Here is a 22334-nt window from a genome sequence, read left to right as displayed (position 1 = left end):
AAAATTCGTACGAGGGTTTTTTTTTTTATGTTTTTACAAAAGGTAAGACGCTACAGTTCCTTACAAATGTTGAAGAACAAAATGAAGATGACCGAAACAATCATTCTAATTGCCCTAAAAATTATATGTTTGTAAGTGCAAAACAATCAACTACGAATACAGATACTAACCCCGTGACTATCGAGAAATGCCTTGTTCATGTAGAACAAAAAAAATCCTACGATTTAATTGTTTGTAAATGCGAAACAATCAACTACGAATACAGATACTAACCCCGTGACTATCGAGAAATGGCTTGTTCATGTAAAGCAAAAAAATTCCTACGATTTTTTTTTTTTTTTTTTTGTGTTTTCACAAAAGTTAAGACGTTACAGTTCCTTACAAATGTTGAAAAACAAAATGAAGTAACGGAAACAATCATTTTAATTGCCCTAAAAATTATATGTTTGTAAATGCAAAACAATCAACTACGAATACAGATACTAACCCCGTGACTATCGAGAAATGGCTTGTTCATGTAGAGCTAAAAAATTCCTACGATTTTTTTTTTTTTTTTTTTTTTTGTGTTTTCACAAAAGTTAAGACGTTACAGTTCCTTACAAATGTTGAAAAACAAAATGAAGTAACGGAAACAGTCATTTTAATTGCCCTAAAAATTATATGTTTGTAAATGCAAAACAATCAACTACGAATACAGATACTAACCCCGTGACTATCGAGAAATGGCTTGTTCATGTAGAACAAAAAAAATCCTACGATTTAATTGTTTGTAAATGCAAAACAATCAACTACGAATACAGATACTAACCCCGTGACTATCGAGAAATGGCTTATTCATGTAGAACAAAAAAAATCCTACGATTTAATTGTTTGCAAATGCAAAACAATCATCTACGAATACAGATACTAACTGTGACTATCGAGAAATGGCTTATTCATGTAGAACAAAAAAAATCCTACGATTTTTTTTTTTTTTTTTTTTGTGTTTTCACAAAAGTTAAGATGTTACAGTTCCTTACAAATGTTGAAAAGCAAAATGAAGTAACCGAAACAATCATTCTAAATGCCCTAAAAATTCTATGTTTGTAAATGCAAAACAATCAACTACGAAAAACAATCAACTACGAGAGCAAATATTAATCTCAAAACCATCGAAAAAAGACTCAGGTAGAACAAAAAATATATATATTACGATTTTTTATATTTTCACAAAAGATAAGAAGTTACAGATTTTTATGAATGGTGAAAAACAAAAATGAGGATAACCGAAACAATCATTTTAATTTCCGTAGAAATTCTATGCTTGTAAATGCGCAACAATGAACCCCAAGCGTATGACGAAATGGCTCATTCATGTAGAACAAAACAATCCTTACGATTTTTTATGTTTTCACAAAAGGTAAGAAGTTACAGTTTTTTATGAATAGTGAACAACAAAAATGAAAATAATCGAAGCAATCATTCTAATTTCCCTACAAATTCTTTGCTTGTAAGTGCGCAACAATGAATCCCAAGCGTACGGTGAAATGGCTCATTCATGTAGAACAAAACAATCCTTACGATTTTTTATGTTTTACAAAAGGTAAGAAGTTACAGTTTTTTATGAATAGTGAACAACAAAAATGAAAATAATAGAAGCAACCATTCTAACTTCCCTACAAATTCTTTGCTTGTAAGTGCGCAACAATGAACCCCAAGAGTGTGGAGAAATTGCTCATTCATGTAGAACAAAATAATCCTTACGATTTTTTATGCTTTCACAAAAGGTAAGACGTTACAGTTTCTTATAAATAGTGAAAAACAAAACTGTAGATTACCGTATTAATTACTCGCTCCTCCCTGTCAGCAGGAAATTTTCCACGTTCCCCGCTGAAACTAGACTGCAAAATGAGTTCAGTTACAAATTATGTTGGGAAGGAAAAGGTGCGTAATTGCTGTCTGGCGGATGCGGATAATAACGGACATTTAACAAAAGACGGATGGTTTAACTCGGGAAAATTTATAATTTTAAACATTAATTCAGACAAAATTTTATTCTTAACGATGGCCACACGGGGTTAAAATAGATTAACTTCATCGAAATTTCTAGGATTTTTGATTGGTGATATGGAACGTAATATCTAACTTTTTTTTTTAAGAACAAATTTTCCTTTAAATCGCAGTTTGTTGCTGAAAATTGTTAATGTTTTAATGTAAATGGTCTGTACTGGGGATTCACAACCACTGGTTTGTTGTACCGGTCCATGGAAAAAAGTGACCGCTCCTCGAGATTTTTAAATAGTCCGTGTTGAAAAAAAAACTGCTTATTCAACAAAATAAAACTCAATGAAATATTAAAAAGATTTTTAAAAAAATGACTTTGTTTCTGACAAGTTAAAACGTTTTTGAATCAAAGATTGCAGCCAAGTGATTACTCAGTGTTTCTAAAAGTTATAACTTTGCAGAAATCTACCTTTTCAGATTTTTTATCCATATTAAGTATCAAACAACGAGAATACTAATGAATCGTAATATTCCAAAGGTGATACCTAGACATATAAAACAGTATTAAAAGAAATAAATGATCTGTGCGGTAAGATAAGTACACGATTCGCAAAAGATCTTGTTTTGAAATTGTATTATTGAAAAAAGGGAAAACCTTTTATTTGGAAAGAAGCAAAATGAAAATGAAAAACATACTAAATTAATTCATTTGAGTGTTATAAGTTAAGAAATTCTCAAGTTTGATGTAGTTTGAAGAGTTAAGTCAAATAAAAGGAAACATAATTATATCTTATCTAAGCGCTTAAAATAAAAAAAAAGAAAGAAATAACGTACAAAGAGCATTTTTACCTTCTGCCAGTTGATGTAATTTTAGTGCAGCCGCTTTTTCCTTATTTGCTTTTGGGTTCTAATAGTCAGAACAGTTGTCTGCGGAAAACGTGTACTCATACCTCTAAGAAAAGTAAATTTTAGCAAAATTAGATGATATCTACTCTGCCTAAAACCTCTTTAAGAAAATTCTTAATTTTGGTGAAGGAATAGAGGTTTTTTCTTATTGTTGTCAAACTACATATATCTCAATAGGCTGTAACAGTTAGGTTCTAAAAGATTGTATATTTGTCCCGCCCAGAAAAGTTTATAAAATTAAACTAATGGGAAGATAGATATTTTACCCAGACACGACGGTTGGTTAAACATTGAGGATTTTTGTAAAACGTGTCATTTTCTGTTGTTCCCAAGGTCTATTTAAAACCTCTCCACCACTTTCGTAGTGAATTATGTTTATAGAAAAAGTATTGATGATATGAAACACAGTCATAGATAACGTCATAAAATTAGGTTATTTTCATAAAATACTTTCTTAAATGAAAAGACGAATTTCCCATAAATGAGATGATTTATTTAAGTTATAAGAGCAATTCCAAAATTACACTGCTCATTGCTTATTAATGCATTAATGAATGTCTCAACACTTTTGTTAGATCTCGCTACAAGTGACTGCACAGTGAGTTCTACCTAAACCTTACACAACCAGCCAGTAAGACTTGTTACGTTAAAATGTTAAAATAAGAGCAACGCCAACAGGCGCGAATAAAAACGTTAAAATAGGCATTGAGAAAGTTTGAATATTTTGTAAAAGCATATTTGTGTTTCAATAAATTTTTAGAAGTTGTACTGGCGTTTGGTGTTCCAAATAGGAATCTAACGAAATTCCAAAGAATGAGTCAACCTCTCACTTCTTTTCTGTATACATTACCTACAACAGGAGTTTAAAAGTTGGACGCATTATTTAGTAGCCAAACTTAGAGAATTAAGGCCTTTAGACTGATTAATAGCTGGAGTAATTGCATTTAGGTCGCCTGCTTTAAGATCTGTCAATAGTGAAGGCACATTTATTTCAAGTTCGTAGCCGATATTAAATCAATATAATGTTGTACTTGAAAATTTATTGGTAGTACACGGGTTTCCTTTCTTTGTAGAAGTCTATGTAATTAAAAATACGTCCCTTGGCATACTCTTACGTGAGGCCTGCAATCAGATATATTAAAAGTTGGCTTTTCAGTGAGTAAAAGGAAGTGTTTGTTCGGAGTGCTGTATCACTTTGAAAGGCGAGTCATTAAATATTTTGAAATATAATGAAAAACACTTTGAGTTCGCTTACTTGATCATCTAGACATAGATTTTTCAGTCAAAAAAAATATTATTTATGAACTTCTTTGCAGGGGATAGGCGGGGGGGGGGGGCATTTGTTCACACGGATCACTTAGGGCAGGAAAAAAACGTGTTCATGCATGCAAAAATGAATTTGAATCTTTTAAAACAATATGATTGTTATCTCACGGAAAATGAAGAAAAATGTTTAACTTTTTGAGCGCTACTTAAAAATTTTAAAATCTGAAAACAATTCCTATTTTTGAGTTTCCTATTTCCAAGAAATTGAGAATTTAATGATTTGAACAAGAAATTGAACCAACGGAAAAGGAAAACGTTGTTTATTAAAGTTCAAAGATAGGGACTCAAGTGACTTTGGTTCAAAATTCGGGGAAACGAGAGAAAACAAAAATTATAAATTGGTGATTTCGCAACTGAATCACCGCCCTTAACATCCCTTATCGTCTGATAAAAACCTGGAGTTGTGAATATGAGATCATAAGTGCTTTGCATTCTATCTATAGGAAGACTTACTCTTGCCTGAAACCAGCATAAGAGCTCCAGCATGGCATTTTTATAATATACTCTAGAAGCGGTATAAGTTCTTTAGGATAATAAGTTCTAATCTAAATTCGTATTGGCCTAATAGCGGTTGTAAACCATGAGAATCAATCAAGTGGTGGCCAGTTTTTAGTTTTGCTAAATCTGGAACTCGCTGTGCAGTTCTGAGTCTTTCATTAATCTATGGGTGAGCAAAGCGCTTCGAGAATTTGAAATTGCCCATGTAATTTACTGGTATTGCAGACACTAGTATGTATGTGAATCTATTTATAGAAAAAATTGACGCTGTCGTTGAAGTCAGTATTTTAAGCAAATTGCTTGTTGTTAAAAGACTTTCAATCGTCATCATTATTTTTATAGAAAAAAATACTGTGCAAGCGACAATAAGGTTTTAAAAGACCTTGAAAACATTGGTTAGAAAAATGTCGGTTTTTTCAAATTTTGAATGATAAATCAGCTTTTGGGTGGCACAAGGTATTATCTGATCAGTCTAATATTGTACACTTTTCTGGACAGTATAAATGCACATCTTTCTACTCCTTGGTCCATTGAATTTTATATTTTTGAGAGTGACAAAGAAAAATCAACTTTTCTCCCAAAATCTTGAACTTTTGTCGAACCGTCTGGAGTGAAAGGTATTATCTGATCGTGCTAATATTTCTTATGATTACACAACTTTTCTGCACCCAGCTGATCCAGCCCTTTGAACTTCGTATTTTTCGCTCCACCCTGTTAATCACTTCGTTTTACTTTTTTATAATGAAAAGGGTATTGCGAAGAAAAGTATTTTGATTTTAAATGAAAACAGGTAAGATTTACTCTTTAGCCTGAAGTTGTGCAGGTGGAGAAACATAACAAGTACATGAAAGCCAACAATATGATAAAATACAATTTTGAATTTTTTTACCCCGCATTTTGCGAACGCGTAGCTGCAATTTGTGCTTGGTCAGCCACACAAGCAAATCGATCATCTTGTAATTAAAATAGCTTTTTAGCATAAATAACTGCCTGATCCATCAAGTATTAATTAATTTCCTCGAAGGAGGAATGAGGGAAAACAGATTGAAGCCATTCTTTACTATCCAATTTCCGAGTTTACGAACCAAACAGAATTTGGTTGTCAAGCGACTCCTTCCACTTACTTCCAGAGAAGAGATGGATTACAAGAAAAGAAAGGGGAAAAAGATAAACTAGTTTGATGTGCTTAATTAATCCGTTTAATGCTACGACGACGATTGACTTCAAGTAACAAGACGATTGGATGGCGAGAAAGGAAAAGTACTGGCGATGTCACGTGGATGACCGACCGCCGCTGGTTTATGTGAATTAAGTTTTATTGCTGCAATAATGATATAATAAAAACTGTCTCGCAGACAGTTTTTCCACATCGTAAATTATATATTTTATGCTACGATAATATACTTTGAATCTAATTAGAATTTATGACGGACTACAGTTTATTCCATCAAATATATTTAACCCTTTAAAGACTTTGCGTTGGAGTGTGGAAATTTTTTATACGAGTACATTACACTGTCAGGGTTTTGGACAGGAGCCGTTTCTAGAAACAATAACTCCAATGAGTAGGGTCCTGTCTCAGTTCGTGATTGCGAAAAACATAATTTGAATTCAAAATTTCAGAATTCAAATTATTATTATTTTTTTTAATTTTTTGACCCTGTTTATTTTGTAAATGAACATTAAAGCTCAATACGGAATTAAATTTAGGGTTCAAACTTTTTTTCATCAAACATTTTCAATACACAGGTTCTGACTCATTTGTCTCAGCCGTAGTTAATTTTGGGACACCTCTCTCTCATTGCTAAATGACTATTTTTTCGAGAGAAGCATAAGGGTCATTCCATGTCAAATTATCCAAAAAAATTTCCCTCACTTTTTTGTATTTCTTTGAAATTTGGCTCATCGATTGTACCCTTCGAGGTAATCAAAAGTCCAAATTTTTAGATTTTTATCTCTTTTATTTTTTTATTTATAAGAATTTGAATTTTAGAAAAAACCTCTCTTTTTTTCATGGATGCTTGACCATAAAATGGACGAAAACTCAGCATCAAATATAGATAGAAATATTTGATAAAAAGCCTTTTAAATTACATTAGTTGCTGTTTAATATGATATGCAACATGACTAATTTGATTAAAAATTTCATTTTTAAAAAAGGAAATTTAATTTTAAAATTTTAATTTCTTAGAAAACTTATAATGATTTTTTTAATCTCAAAAACTTTTGTGTATTTTATCTTTGTTTTTTCAAAATTTTAAGGTGGGATCTAAATGAAATCATATTTTTATGAATTTTTGAATAAAATTTGACTTAAGAAATAATGATATTTTAAACATTCTACTGAGTTAAATATGGGGTTCTCTTACTAGTGATGGTTTAGTGGGTAGTAAGTAAACATGACTATGCTTGAAATGAGCTAGAATGAACTTGTGATTGGTAGCTCCCTCCTCCTCATTTTTATCCCTTTTTTTTTCAAAACTCTATTCAAAATTAAAAAAAAAATACCTTACGTAGGAGTAATAATCAAACTAAGACGCTACCAAACATCATTAGTGACTGAGGCTTATAAATGGGGGAGGGGGGTCATAAAAATAAAAAGTCGGGAACCAAAAATTTATGAACATCGAATTCAACATCGTGAAAATGGCTGCTTCAGAACAACTTACTGTGTGCTTTGCATTAATTTCTTACTTTCGTAATACTTTTTGATTTCTCATCTCTTCTACATGGTTTAAAATAACCAAAAGACTTATAAAACTCTTTTCAAAAGACTGAAAAACAAAAAAATTATACATACGAACGAAAATTTTGGTCATTTACTAAGCTTAGAAGCAATATATACGTTACGGCGTGCGTCTGTTTGTTTTACCTTTTCATCCGCAATTAGACAGTGACTGCAGCGACCCCTATAGTTTGTTGGAATTGTGAATCTTTCATTCGGTTAAAGTTCTTACGCTCCATCGACTGAGTTTGATTTGATTTATAACACACATTGGTGTATATAGCTATTCTCAGTGGAGAAGCTTTTGCCTCTAATAATCTACAACCTTTTTCCATATTTTATTTCCAGAACAATACACATGAAAGATGTACATTACATAGGAATGAAGGAACACCCAGGGCTACGGGCGGGAGACGAACCCTCGCCTCTCTGCTTACAAAGCAGTTGGCGACACCACACGGCCACCGAGGCCCCCTCGACCATAGACTAATAATAAGAGTAGACCGAGCCTTCCCAAACTTGCTGATGAAAAAATTGGTTCATGGATACATCATGTATCATGTGACTGGTGGGAGGCTTGGCGAAAACTTTGGCAGCATGGTTGCTAGATGGCAGGATTATCTATAGTTTGGCACTCTACATGTATTTTAAGACGTAATGTATTTTTACTATAATTTTTTTTTCCCAGGTACAGAGATTGAACTGTTTTTCTTTTAGTTATGCATTATTTTGACATTAGTAATTAGTTTTTGATCACAGTTTTCAGTAACTTTTATTTCATTCGGAACTACTACGTCAGCGTTGGTGTAAACGTAATGGCGTAAACGTTTTGCGTTAACGCAAAAATGTACTAATCGGTATCTTAAATTGAAATTGTAGGTAAAAATCTTACCGTTTGCCGATGCTTTTTGGGCGCTTGCATCTTTAATTGCTTAGAGAGTTATTAAAATTGACTAAAGAAAATGCACAATATTATCTAAACGAAAAACTCACTATATTAACAAGATATTTACAACTTAGAATAAGAAATTTACAAATCGGACTCCATAAAAGATCATTCTTCCGTGTTCCATCAATACTATTTATTTTATTTCTCGCGGGCGTTGATCGTTTGCTACGATCAACTCCCGCTGTTGCTAGGATTCGCAACTCCAACAAACTATAGGGGGCACTGCAGTCACTGTCTAATGGCGGATAAAAAACTAAAACAAACGCACGCTGTAACGTATAAATTGCTTCTAAACTTAGGAAATGAGAGAAATTTTTGTTCGCATGTATGATTTTTTGTTCTTTATTCATTTGAAAAGATTTTTCAGTCTTTTGGTTATTCTGACCCCTGTAGAAAGAAATTAGAAATCAAAAAGTATTACGAAAGTAAAAAATTAACGCAGAACACACAGTAAGTTGTTCTGAAGCAGCCATTTTTACGATGTTGAATTCGGAATTCATAAATTTTTGGTTCACTTCGAACAGCATTTTCATTTTGTACCGTTTTTTCTATACATTAGTACATATTATGTCCAGTGTCGTGACATTTCCGGCATTTGTTGACATTTTTGTGACATTTCCGGCATTTGTTGACATTTTTGTCACATAGTGCACATACGTGACAGACTGTCAAGAGTAACATTTAACACTAGATAATTTATTTCTATGACTATATAATTGGATATCAAAAGAAATCATCATGCATTTAATTCAATCGTCATGGAAATGATTTAACTGATATGCGAAATCTTGTCACGATGCATTATTCTTTCACACAATTTCAAAACCATAACCCTATAAACAGATTTTTGGCGAAACTCTTCCACCGATAATGACAGCTTTTGCAGAGCAATAAAGTTAAGTTGGCGCGATATTTTAGCGATAAAAATTCCTAACTTTTATTTTTTATTGTTTAAATTCTTAACGTTCTTTCTAGATTTTTCAATCTGTTCTGCGATAAATATTTTCAAGAAAATTTATTTGCATACTGTCCATTTCAGTTGGATGCTGTAGTAACAAAGGTTATTTAAATCATTTATGTGGAATTAAGTTAAGGAAAGGAGTAATTTTTCAGCATGGCCCTAGTGTCCAGTCAATGTTGTTAAGTCCGCTTTTTTTCATCGAATTGAAAACCTGATATTTATTCAAATTCACTCAGAACAAGATAAATAAAATGTGTACTCACAGTTTATATCAGATATTTTTGATGTTACGCTGTTGAGGATGACGATTCCAAATGATGAATTACGCAAATAAAAAAATACACATAACAAACTGTTTGTTTTGCCCAAAATGAACACGTGGAACGCAATATTTTAGTTTTTCGGCAGTTTTGTAAATATCCGCAAGGTAGCGTATTCGAGCTCTGAGGAGTTGCGAATATCTACCAGTCACATGGTTTGGTTTATGAGCAGCAAAAGGGTTGCCATAGCTCGGTCTACTCTTATTATTAGTCTATGCCCTCGACTGAGCTATCCCTTACGAATTCGTGCTCTAAAAACAAAAACATGAAAATATTTGTTTTCAATACATAGCTGTAAAATATCATCCCACCAAAAACATTCTGTAAAAAACTAGCCAAGTCTCGATGGAGCTGCTTGTTTATCTCTAAAAAGTAGTGAAATCTAGATAAAGTCATGACAAGTCTAAGGTTCCTTACTGCGATTTCTTTATTATTATAGTTAATGTTGTGTGACTTGGCCGTTAGACATTCTTTATACCTTAGTGGGTACAGGTCACTTTTGTTTACACGTTTTCCAAGTGGCAATTTTCCATCGTCAATGGGTAGTGGTTCTGGCGAAAGATTGGTGCAATGGTGTCATGGAGCACCTGGTTTTGTACCCTTGTGTACCCTTTAACGGCCAAGTCACACATTATTAACTATAATAATAAAGAAATCGCAGTAAGGAACCGGTAAGGACTTGTCATGACTTTGTCTAGATTTCACTACTTTTTAGAGATAAACAAGCAGCTCCATCGAGACTTGGCTAGTTTTTTACAGAATGTTTTTGGTGGGATTTCACTTCTTTTTGTAGAAAATTTAATTTGTGTAATGTTCGAGTGGACTAAAGTTAGGCTAGATTAAGTTAGAAGATGGTGTCCCACTACGCTGGACTTTTGCAATGACAGTCGATTTTTTTATGTACCAATAGTAAAAGGGGGCATTACCATATCTCTAAAACACCTGAGGGTTCTTCATTAGATACTTCAGCTTTCGATTTTTTACATCAAATGAAGCGGCCCGCCAAGTTGAATATTTTTTGTAAAGGTTGTATGTCGATCTCTAATAGTTTGGTTGGGCTCTTGTGTTTTCTAATCAGGGTCACTCCAGATCTTCAATTAGCCTAGTTTTTATAGTTTTCCCTTTATGTTGCCATCAAACCCTAACTCTGTGCCAAATTTCACCTCTGGGTCATTCCATGTCAAGTGATCCAAAATTTGGGAAATTTTTTCCCTCACCCTTTTGTATTTCTTTGAAATTTGGCTCATCGATTGTACCCTTTGAGGTAATCAAAAGTCCAAATTTTTAGATTTTTATCTCTATTATTTTTTTATTTATGACACTTTGATTTTTCGAAAAACCCGCTTTTTTTCATGGATGCTTGAACATAAAATGAACGATAACTCAGCACCAAATATAGATAGAAAGATTTGGTAAAAAGCATTTTAAAGTACATTAGTTGCTGTTTAATGGGATATGCAACATGACTAATTTCAAAAAAATTATAATTTTTCAAAAATGAAATTTAAATTTTAAATTTGAATTTCTCAAAAAAGGTATAATGAATTTTTTTTTAAAAATTCTCACAAATATTTGTGTATTTTACCTTCATTTGTGCAAAGTTTCAAGTTGGGATCTCAATGGGATCATATTTTTATGAATTTTTAAATAAAATTTGACTTATGAAATAATGACATTTTTTAGATTCTAACTAGTTAAAAATGGGGTTCTCTCACTGGGGATGGTCTAGTAAGTAGTAATTGATAATAACTATGCTTAAAATGAGCTGACGTGAATTTCTAAATTGGCAAGCACCCCCCCCCCCCCCCCGTGCCACCACTTTTATTATTATTTTTTTCAAAACTATTTTTAACTAAAAGTAAGAAAACTTTTTCTTACTTTTAGAAGAACATTTACCAATTTTTAGTAAGTTTACTATTCAATTTGGTTTTTTATTCATTTATTTATTTTTTACATTTTAAAAATAGTTTTGAAAAAAATAATAATAAAAGTGGTGGCACGGGGGGGGGGGGGGCTTGCCAATTTAGAAATTCACGTCAGCTCATTTCAAGCATAGTTATTATCAATTATTACTTACTAGACCATTCCCAGTGAGAGAACCCCATTTTTAACTAGTTAGAATCTGAAAAATGTCATTATTTCATAAGTCAAATTTTATTTAAAAATTCATAAAAATATGATCCCATTGAGATCCCAACTTGAAACTTTGCACAAATGAAGGTAAAATACACAAATATTTGTGAGAATTTTTTTAAAAAAATTCATTATACCTTTTTTGAGAAATTCAAATTTAAAATTTAAATTTCATTCTTGAAAAATTATAATTTTTTTGAAATTAGTCATGTTGCATATCCCATTAAACAGCAACTAATGTACTTTAAAATGCTTTTTACCAAATCTTTCTATCTATATTTGGTGCTGAGTTATCGTTCATTTTATGTTCAAGCATCCATGAAAAAAAGCGGGTTTTTCGAAAAATCAAAGTGTCATAAATAAAAAAATAATAGAGATAAAAATCTAAAAATTTGGACTTTTGATTACCTCAAAGGGTACAATCGATGAGCCAAATTTCAAAGAAATACAAAAGGGTGAGGGAAAAAACTTTGGATCACTTGACATGGAATGACCCCTCTCTGAGTTTATGGGAAGTACTAGTTCTATTTTGATGATCATGAGCGAGTGAGTGAGTGTCATAAATGCGAAACTTTGCTTTCGCTTAACTTCGGAACTAAATGACCTACAGACTTGAAATTTCGGATTTTAAGTATGTGATTATAGCTTACTGGATGACGAACACTTCTGCGTTCTAGTCTCATCAGAAGGTTCTCAAATAGGGGCCTGAAAATGCGGCGAAATGGTTCCAGTAAAGGATGGTACGGCAGTGTTTGCTTTGCGCTCGACTTGGCGGGGGCACTGCCGTGCCCCCAAATTAGCTAAGTTCGGCAGACGACAAAGAAAAAATGTATAAAGCGAATAATTCAATTCGCAGTTCTAAAGTTTGAATATGTGCCACCTTGCGGTGATTTAAGAATTTAACTAAAGTGGTTAAACATTTCAATTTTGCGCGGACAAAGCAGATGTTACTCACTCCACGTTTTTTCAACCACGCTCTTTCAGATTTTTTTTTTTTTTTCGAAAAATATATATAAGAGAGAAACCAGTTGCAATTTTTTTCCCTTTTTTAAAAAAAAAAAAAACTTGCAGACGATATTTTTCACAGTAATAATAGGCTTCTAGAGGTTCAGTTGATCGAGTCTTAATTTTTGCTTCATACACTGACCACACAAATAGTGTTTGACGGCTTTCTTCTTTTTTCCAGTGTGGCTGGGATGCACGAGCGTGTCGCTGAGCCTCCTCTCGTCCCCCATCATCGTAGGCATATGTAGGCGCAAAAGCACTCGCTTGACCGCCGTCTTCGGAGGACTGGTTGCTGCACTCGGATGCCTCTTCACTTCTTTCGCATCGCAAATGCATCAAGTAAGCAAGCCCGTTTCTCTCCACTTCCAAATACTATTTCTTCAAATTTAATTGTTCTTTATTATTGTAGAAGAAGAAATGTTTGAAGTATATTTCAAGCGTTTACTCTCAAAATCAGCGCTGTTTTTTAATGCTTTAATGCTCCTATTTCTTTTTATTTATTTATTTAATTTTTCCAAATTTAATTCTTCCGTTCAAACCAGAGAATTGGTTTTTAACAAGCTTTAAGAATAAGAATTTTCCCTATTGTGTTTGAATGTCAACGGGACATGTACCTGATATGCCAAGCGAGTTTACTGCTTATGATAGGGTTTAGGCAATTCCTTCATGCTTTCTGGCTACACTTCCTGACAACTATCCTTTCGAAAAATTACTCGAACTAACCACCTCATGAAAAAGTTACCTTAATATCTCCTACAAATTTTTGGTTTCAAGAATTTCTTTTATTCTGAAACTCATGATTATATGCATCTATAGGGTGATTCCATGTTAACTCTGTAACACGAGTCTGAGACATTTTTTACTTCCTTTTACAAAAAAGGAAGATTTGTATTCGCGAAAAAATTTTCACTCAAAATTTAACCTTAATTTCCATTTTGCTTACCCCCGAATGAGAGTTTTTTTTTTTTTTTTTTCCGCCTCGACCACACGTGGATAAGTGCCTAAGAAATTATAGACACGCGAAATATCCATTTTGACGATCCTCGAGTTACTTATAACCAGTTTTTTCGTGACGTCTGTATGTACGTATGTATGTGCGTATGTGTGTATGTGTGTATGTATCTCGCATAACTCAGGAACGGAATGTCTTAGAAAGTTGAAATTTAGTACGTAGACTCCTAGTGGGGTCTAGTTGTGCACCTCCCTTTTTGGTTGCATTCGGGTGTTTTTAATGGGATCTTTCGCCCCCATTTGGGGGGAAATCATTGTTAATTTCGATGTAAACTCAAGTGGTGTTACAATTTGGCGGACACTTGGCGATGTATCGCCAGTCTTATGGTTGCTAAGTTTTGTCGCCAACTTAACGACAAATTTGGCGATTTTTTTATTTTTTTTTAATTTTTAAATCTGGTTTCAATTTGGCCACTGTTGGTGATATTTAGAGAGTAAACTATTGAATCACATCAAAATGAACAGTAATGGGAAAATGACTTTAAATTGGAGTAAAAGGAAGTCATGTGATGCACACATCAGCTCGTTTCAGTTTGTGCCTTCAGCCTTCATTGCCTTAATTTTACGCTTGTATACTGCGTTCATGGAAAAGAGACAAGAAGTAAACAAACAGATGGCCAGAAGATTTGCCACTATCCTCAAAAGTACTTTTAGGTATTCTTTTTTGAAATAATAAAAAAAAAAGTAAACCAAATCATACTCTCATTCGCCGTCTAAGTAGTACCAATTTGTTCGTTCCCAAAGCCAAACATGTGAGAAACCACGCCAAATAGCGCATTTCTTGTTTACACTTAATCTCACCTTCCCATGAACGCAGTATATAGCATGTTCTAGTTGCAAATTTTGGATGTTATGCTGCATTTTTCAAGCTTTTTTGAAAAAAAATTCAGTTTAGAGCTCTTTTTCTCTACAGGTGTTCTTGAGTTACGGTCTAGTGATGGCCATTGGACTCAGCTTGGCTCGAGTGACATCCTTTCTCATGATTGGCCAGTACTTTAAGAGGAGGAGAGAGAAAGTGGAGGCTGTCGTCATCTCTGGAATAGGATGCGGAATCGTACTCTTTTCTTATAGCTTTACTAAAATTATCCGGTATGCTTTACGTTTACTGTAAATCTTTATTTTCGCAGCGCATTTGTCAGAAAAGTATGCAGTGGACGATCAAAATTGTTATGCATAAAACAATAGTTTTTTAGTTGTTGGAACAATGCGAAAAGAAAAACTATTTATAAACCTTTAATTCATTTTTTTTTTTTTTTTTTTTTTTTTTTTTTTTTTTTTTTTTTGTTATTGCGAGTAAGTTCTGAAACAGCTATATATTCATATACCTAAGAGCAGTGGCGAATTCAAACTATCCTTTTGGGAGGAGCGAATGACTAATGAATTACGGGGGACAACGGCTTTTTTTTTTTAAGTTAAAGAACTGAAGTTTTTCTTCTTCTTTTGAATAATGTACATCATTCAAGGAGTTTGAATGAAAGTTTAAAGTGTTTCGAGTATAAGAAATTGAAAAAGAAAAAAAGAGTAAGAATTTCTATTAGTACATATTGTAGATCCATTATCCAAACATAACTCTTCAACTTTTGATTCGTTTGAGGACCCGTGAAGTATTTTCAGTTGCCATTTAGGTTCTCAATAAATTGTACTTTTTTCCTTATAAAATAAAGGTTACAGAATCAAGATGGCATCCCTTTTTAACAGTTTTCGTACCAAACATAATGAAATAATACAAAAATTGCATTTAGGACTAAAATTTGAAGATGGCTGGATTTGTTTGTTGATTGAGCTATTTGTTATTCATACAAAAGTAGGAGTGTTTGCTGGCTCTCCCCCCCCCCTCAATGGTGGATAAATAGGAGGAAGGGATGTTTGGAGGTCCCTCTCCGGAAATTTTTTGAAATTTAAAGATATAATTTTTGAAAATACAGTTGTTCGCAATCTTTGGTAGCTTGAATGGAAAGAATGAAATTCAGGAATTCTCCCCGGAAGTTCTTTTTTTTTTTTTTGATATTAGAGCTCCAAAAACGCAAATTTAGATATTTTTAATATTGCTAAAGACAAGGGGGTTCGGGGGCTTTCCCCCGGAAAAAAAATTCGGAATTGTATTCCATATTTGATTACGTAGCAGAAGACATAGGTTTGAGCACTTTTTCCCATAAGTGTTTCGATGTAGAAGTTCCAAAAATGCAGTTTTAGACGATCTTTGAACGATGTTGAAAGGTGAGGAAAGAAGGACTGGGGGGGGGGGAGGCTCATCTCCGGAAATTTTTCTAAATTGAAGTCCTGAAAAAGCAGTAGTATGCCATCTTTTATGACGTTGGGGGAAGGAACTGGGTTCGGAACTTTCCACCAAAAATTGTTTGAAATTGGAGTCTTGAAAATGCGGTTGCTGGCCATCTTTGGTAGCGGTGGCCATCTTTGGTAACGTTAAGAGTTTTATGGGGTCAGGAACTGTCCCTTAACTTTTCGAAATTGAAGCTTCAAAAGCGCAATTGAAAGACCTCTTTAAAGACACTAGCAGAAGGCATGAGGTTCGAAACTCTCCCTCTGAAATATGTTGATATTGAAGTTACAAAAACATAGTTTACGATCCTTTTTGTCATGTTTGGAAAAGGTGAGGTTTTGAAGTCTTCCCGCGGAATGTTTTTGGAATTGGAGTCTTAAAAACGTAATTGCAGAATGATTTTTTGATAACATTAGGTAAAGAAAGGGGATTCAAGGAATCTTCCCCGGCGATTTTTTCGTAATTAATAAAGCTCCAAAACTTCAGTCTTTGACGGTCTTCGATGACATTGGAAAAAGGGGGTTCAGAGACTCTCCCCTAGAAATTTTTTTGAATTAAAGTAGTAAAAGTACAGTTGTCGACTATTTTTCGTAATGGAGGGGGGGGGGGGGGGGTCGTTTGGTGGTGGTCTTCTTCCGCAAATTTTTCGAATTTACAATGTTTTGGGAGGAGGACGATCGCCCCAATCGCTCCCCCCCCCCCCCCCCCCCTGTGGATCCGCCACTGCCTAAGATCCAGCCTGCCATTAGCTAGAAATAGCTTTTACGAATATACAATAAATTTTTACTTCGCTTTGCGCTTCAGAAATTTTTTCTGATTGTATGATGAAATGCAGTAATAATGCGCATCTGAGCACTTTTCTCCAAATGCGGGAAGTTTATGTACCGAAAAGGTAAATTCTGGCTGCGTTATTGATTGTAATGTTTTTTAATCACGCATACTTCTTCTATGAAGTTGTAGAATAAAAATTCAAAAAAATACGAGCGATGCTAAAACTGAAAGAAATCGAAAGCCTTCTTAACGTATTTGTTCATTTCAAAAATAATAATAATCCTCATTATATACTGTTTGACCATCGATTACATGGAAAGGCTAATATCCGGGTAATAGGCGGAAATGGGCGGATCTATTAGTTTATAGGGATGTTAGTTAGTTTGTTTCATATATGCACTTTTGCCTCTTTATTATTTAGCTTTAGTTTTGTAAAAATGAAAATTTGCTCACAGCAACATTTTTTAAACCTGAAGTATATACGATCTATATTCTCACGGCAAAAATTAATTGATTTATTTATTCACAACAAAGTTTTGAGCTTACCATTTCGCTTTTACGTTCCTGAACGAAATGAAAATAATCTATTTTCTCTTTGTTATTTCCATGGTAACTACTTCTGTTTCCCCTTATTTAATTTTTGAGAATGCAATAAAAGAATAAGGCACTAGTGACATTATAAAACGTGTGCATCAAAATCCCATCATTATTTTTCCTTCTCCCCTTCTAGATTCATTCAGATGGAATAGTCTTTACTTGGCAGATTGCCGAATTACATACAATCCGTGGTCAAACAGTAATAGCCAATGATGGAGAAACGCGCGTGTTTCAACACTGAAACTCGCGCCATAGCATTATAATTTGATAGTGTGTTTTGGTACTGTTTAATATGCAGGGAAAAGCTTTATTGTGACAAGACTGAACTGGATCAAGTAACATAACTGTTTTACTGGTAAGAATGTTTCATTACTTGGGAATGAAGAAACGAAAAAGCGGTCAACTATGAACGCTATCTACTGGAGTTTGGGATTCATCCACCGGAGTTAGGGTTAAAATTTCAACCATCAAAATATCACCAAACAGGCAATTGCTTCGTTAAAATGTAGAAGAAGAGAAGCAATTTTCACCCGTCATGCTTTGACGGGCGACTTTAAAGTAGTAATAATAATAAATTTACTTCCCATTTTTAACAGGCAATATTTCTTAGTGTAGCTTTAATGATAAAAGTAAAATCAGTATAAAATATATTAAATAAATGTTTATGAATGTATTGGATTACTGAACGCATTAAAAACGCATAAGTATTGTAATGTTTCCGATTTCCTTACAGGATGCTGGGCTGGCGCCTGGGCTTGCACGCCGTGACTGGCTTGGCAGCAGCTCCCTTTTTTCTGGGCATCTGTTATCGTTCGGCATCCCTGTATCACCCTCAGCGCCGAGCCATCCTCCACCTCAAGAATCAACGCAAGAAGATCAAAGACAGGACGGCGAGGGGACCTCCCTTCTTCGATTGGTCGCCCCTTCGATCTGCGACAGTGCTTCTCTGCATGTTCTCCGCTGCTCTGTGCGCCCCTGCCATCTATGCGCCTTTCTTCCAACTCGTGAGTAGACACGTAACGCTTAGTTTTTAGTAAAAGATGCGTAAATATTAATAAAATACAACACCAGATAAGTTATTCCATCCGAGGACTGCAGTTTCGTGCTTTTTAGCGCTCATCAGCCCGGAATAGGAAACAACTGAGCTGGAGGCGGAAAACCTCTTAAAGGCGCCAAGAAAGCCAAACAAACTGGTAGCTTAGTATTTTATGCATTTCTGCCTTAGTCCTGGCTTAGGGCGGTAACTTACTGAAAAATGCATAAATGTTACTTTTAACTTATTATTAGTTGTTTGTTATTTGCAAAATCGGCATCGTAATCTTGCGTAAGAACTAGAAGAATGCTAAAGATGTGATTTATTGGTGATAGGATACGTGCAAAAAAAAATCTCCTATTCCAATTCCAATGCTGATATAAAAACTAACTCGCAATTTCGACCGATTCATTAGGCGTGAATCAAAATACAGTAGAGTCCCGAAAACTCTGACTAATGTGGACCGGAAAGTGGATGAGTTTGACTGTAAGGTATTTTGTTAACCTGCACTATCTACCATGGACAGAAAAAGGGCAGCAACTGCAAACTTTTCATTTTTTCATTTCTTTTTCGTTTCTTTCTTTCTTTTTTTCTTTTTCTTTCTTTTTTTTTTTTTACTTTTTTTTTCTTTTTTTTTTTTATTTGCATTTCTGCCCTAATACTATAAGCTAGCTTTATTGTAAAAGTAAGCTTATTTGGTTTCCGCTGAAAAAAAAAGCTCGAAAGAAATATCTAACTCCAACATTTCCAATGGTTAGTATGGAATCCAAAACGCTTTTCTTCAAATGTAAGGAAAATTTATTTCTACAGATACCGCCTTTACCTAACCACTGCAGAAATATTCACTTAAAGTTTTTTTTATTTATTTGTAACTAGGCGAAATTCATTCCCCATATTTTACTTTTTCTTTTTCATGTTTTATTTTCTTCTAGTGGTACCCGCACGGCTTTGCCCATAGTAGAAAATTAAAAGGTCATTTGGTTCGCCTGTATACTTACAAATAATGGATGATGAATTTCTCGCCAATTTGCTATGTTCATTTGCTCGCCCATTTTATGGTAATTTGCTCGTTTACGTTATGGTAATTTGCTCCTCCATGTTATAGTAATTCACTCGTCCATGTTATGATAATTTCCTCGGTAAAATGTTCTTAAAATTGGAATAGAAAAAGAACAAAACCGAATTCTCAAAAAATCGCTTTGAGGTGCACAACCCCATGCTACAAAATAATTTTGTGCCAAATTCCATGAAAATCGGGCAAACGGTGAATGCCCTATGCGCGTCACATAGATCCAGACATCCAGAAGGACTTATAGCTTTATTATTAGTAAAAAAAAAAAAGATAAAAAATGTTTCTGTGTACATCACCGCTTTAGGAGTATAGTGCCGAGCCTGCATTGCCATGGAGACAAGTCCCCACTCGACCATCTCCGAATCGGATGAAATTTCTTAGATGTGTAGTAGTTATTTTTTTCATGATTATTTGAAAGAACATCATCGGTGAGAAAATTTATTTTTATAGGAAAAAAAATTTGTTCTTTCTAATGGTATAAATGAAAAGAAGATGCAGGGCGACAAAGTTGAGCTACAGCACATTGAAAATAGGCTATTTTTCATGTGAACCTATTTGATAGTCACTGTGGATGGCAATATCTTTTAGAACATCAATATTTACGCTCTGCAACTTCTGCCCACTTAAAACTATGTATATTGGTAATAGAATTACCAAGTATGAGCTTTTGAATTATTTTTATTCTTAATTTATGACATTCTAAAATTTAGGAAAAAATTTCTCCACTGCGTTTTTTCAAGACTTTGCATGCGTGCTACACAAAAGTTAATGAACTCAAACTCACAAAAGTACTAGAACGTATTGACAACTAAAAGTACTTTAAGTTTCCTAAAATTTCAGATTTCCAGTGCGATAAAATTTTCCACAACCTGACCTTAAACGTGGCAAATCGTTACGACAGACATAATTTCAAGCTCTTTTTTTTCCTTATTCGAAAGAACACCATCGAAGAAAAAAGTTATTTTGATAGCAAAATGTGTTCTTTCTAATGGTATAACCGAAAAAAAGATGCGAGGTGACAAACTTGAGCTACAGCGCTTTGAAAATAGGCTATTTTTCATTTCAACGGTTTTGCTAGCCACTTTGGATGAAAATACCTTTTCAAAAATAGATATTTAAGCTCTGCAACTGTAACCCATTAAAAACAAGTGTTCTTACAATATAATCACGAAGTACGAATCTTTGAATTATTTTTGTTTCAATTTTATGACAACTTAAAATCCAGGAAAAAATTTCCCCACCGCACTTTTTCACGAGTTTACACGCGTGCTGTAAAAAAATATAATGAGCTCAAATTCACAAAAATAAATGAGTGTATTAACAGCCAATTGTTCTTTTAGCTCCAAATATTTCAGGGTTCCAGGGTGATAAATTTTTCTGCAAACTTTGGCTAAAATGGCAATTTGTCACAGAATGCTCATCCGCCATTTTGGGTCATTTTTTTGGGAGAGTCTAGATCCTCAGGATTTGCATCTAGGAAGCTGAAAATTTGCATAGGTTGGTTTTAAAGGCATCTCTACAACTTTATAAAATTTCATCCAATTCGGAGATGGTCGAGTGGGGACCACTAGGTCACTTGACTCCATATGCTTTCGAGTCGTCAGAATGCATCTTACCCCTCTTAGCAGTTCTGAAACGTTCGATTTATAGACCTTGCAAGCGTTCAAGTTACGAGTAGGCTTTTCCCATTTTTTTTCACTTCTATTTATTATTCGCAATGAGTTATAGGAGTCTTTAGTAGTGAGTAAGCCACAGTTTAAATTTTAAAAGGTTTAAAACAACCAAGTTTTGAAAGTATGGGTGCGGTTCAACTAGCTCTGTGCAAATCCCGATTTTCCCCCCACAAAATATGAACAGGGCCGACAAGATCAGCCTAGTTGGAAACATAGGGGTCCGGCCCAGAATCGGAGCGTGTCATATAAGTTTTAATTGGGGGAGGGGCGGTGACCAAATGGACAAGGGGCCCACCTTGACTCTCAGCGGTCCGTCCTGAATTTGAAAAAGTTAGGGTTTTTATATTTAAAAAACAGTCATTCAAATAAAAATTTTCCGGCGCAGAAGGATTTTAAGGTCAAAGACATGAAAATGAAATTCCCTTCTTTTAGCAAGGTAAAGCAGCTGCTAAACTTTGATGTCAAGAAAATGAATTGCGATCTTTTATATAGATATCAGAACACTGGACATTTTCCATTCCCATGATTTGTTAAGACAAAGATTGCTTCATTCCAGCTAAAATGCAGTTGGTGAGATGCCAAAGGATTAAGGTTTAGCAGAAAAGTAGACCCGACTGAAATGTACTCGCGCCCTTAATTAATAGCAATGTGGGTCGCCGGAAACCATTTCTAATGTGGTTAGATCCGTATTTACAGTTTCTTTCTGACACATTTATCACCGGTAGGAATTGTTGCGAGTGACAAGGAAAGCAATGACAATTTCTGAGCGGGATCCTAGAAGATCATAAGTAAGAAAATAAATAAACCGGAAAGCTTTCCGGAATTTGTAGATACAAGTATTATTGGAAGTTTCCTGTGAAAAGAAAAAGTGATTGAAATAATTTAAGTTATTATTATTTTAGTAATCACATTAAGTATTTTAGTCATCATATCACATTTTTGGTGCTTTTTTTAAGCGTAATTTCCCAGTAAAAGTCAGAGAAAGAAGAAAAAAAGCATGAAATAAGGCTTAATGCATCTTGAAAATATCGCGAAAAACAAAAAAAAAGTCAAAAATAAAAAATAATTATTAAACAAATATCGAAAAATT

General features: G+C 34.0%; 1 protein-coding gene across 1 annotated transcript in view; it reads left to right on the top strand.

Moving 5' to 3' along the window:
* Positions 1–22334, top strand: part of LOC129224587 (monocarboxylate transporter 13-like) — a 241270-nt gene that overhangs the window by 178420 nt on the left and 40516 nt on the right. Inside the window, exons 2-4 of the mRNA XM_054859071.1 lie at positions 12988–13145; positions 14731–14906; positions 18200–18470. Of these exons, the coding sequence (XP_054715046.1) occupies positions 12988–13145; positions 14731–14906; positions 18200–18470 (605 nt within the window). The remainder of the gene's footprint in view (positions 1–12987; positions 13146–14730; positions 14907–18199; positions 18471–22334) is intronic.

The sequence above is a fragment of the Uloborus diversus genome, chromosome 6, assembly GCF_026930045.1.
Source record: "Uloborus diversus isolate 005 chromosome 6, Udiv.v.3.1, whole genome shotgun sequence".
In the NCBI taxonomy this organism is placed as follows: domain Eukaryota; kingdom Metazoa; phylum Arthropoda; class Arachnida; order Araneae; family Uloboridae; genus Uloborus; species Uloborus diversus.
The sequence above is the reverse complement of the archived record's forward strand: the minus strand, read 5'-3'. Positions and strand labels throughout refer to the sequence as shown.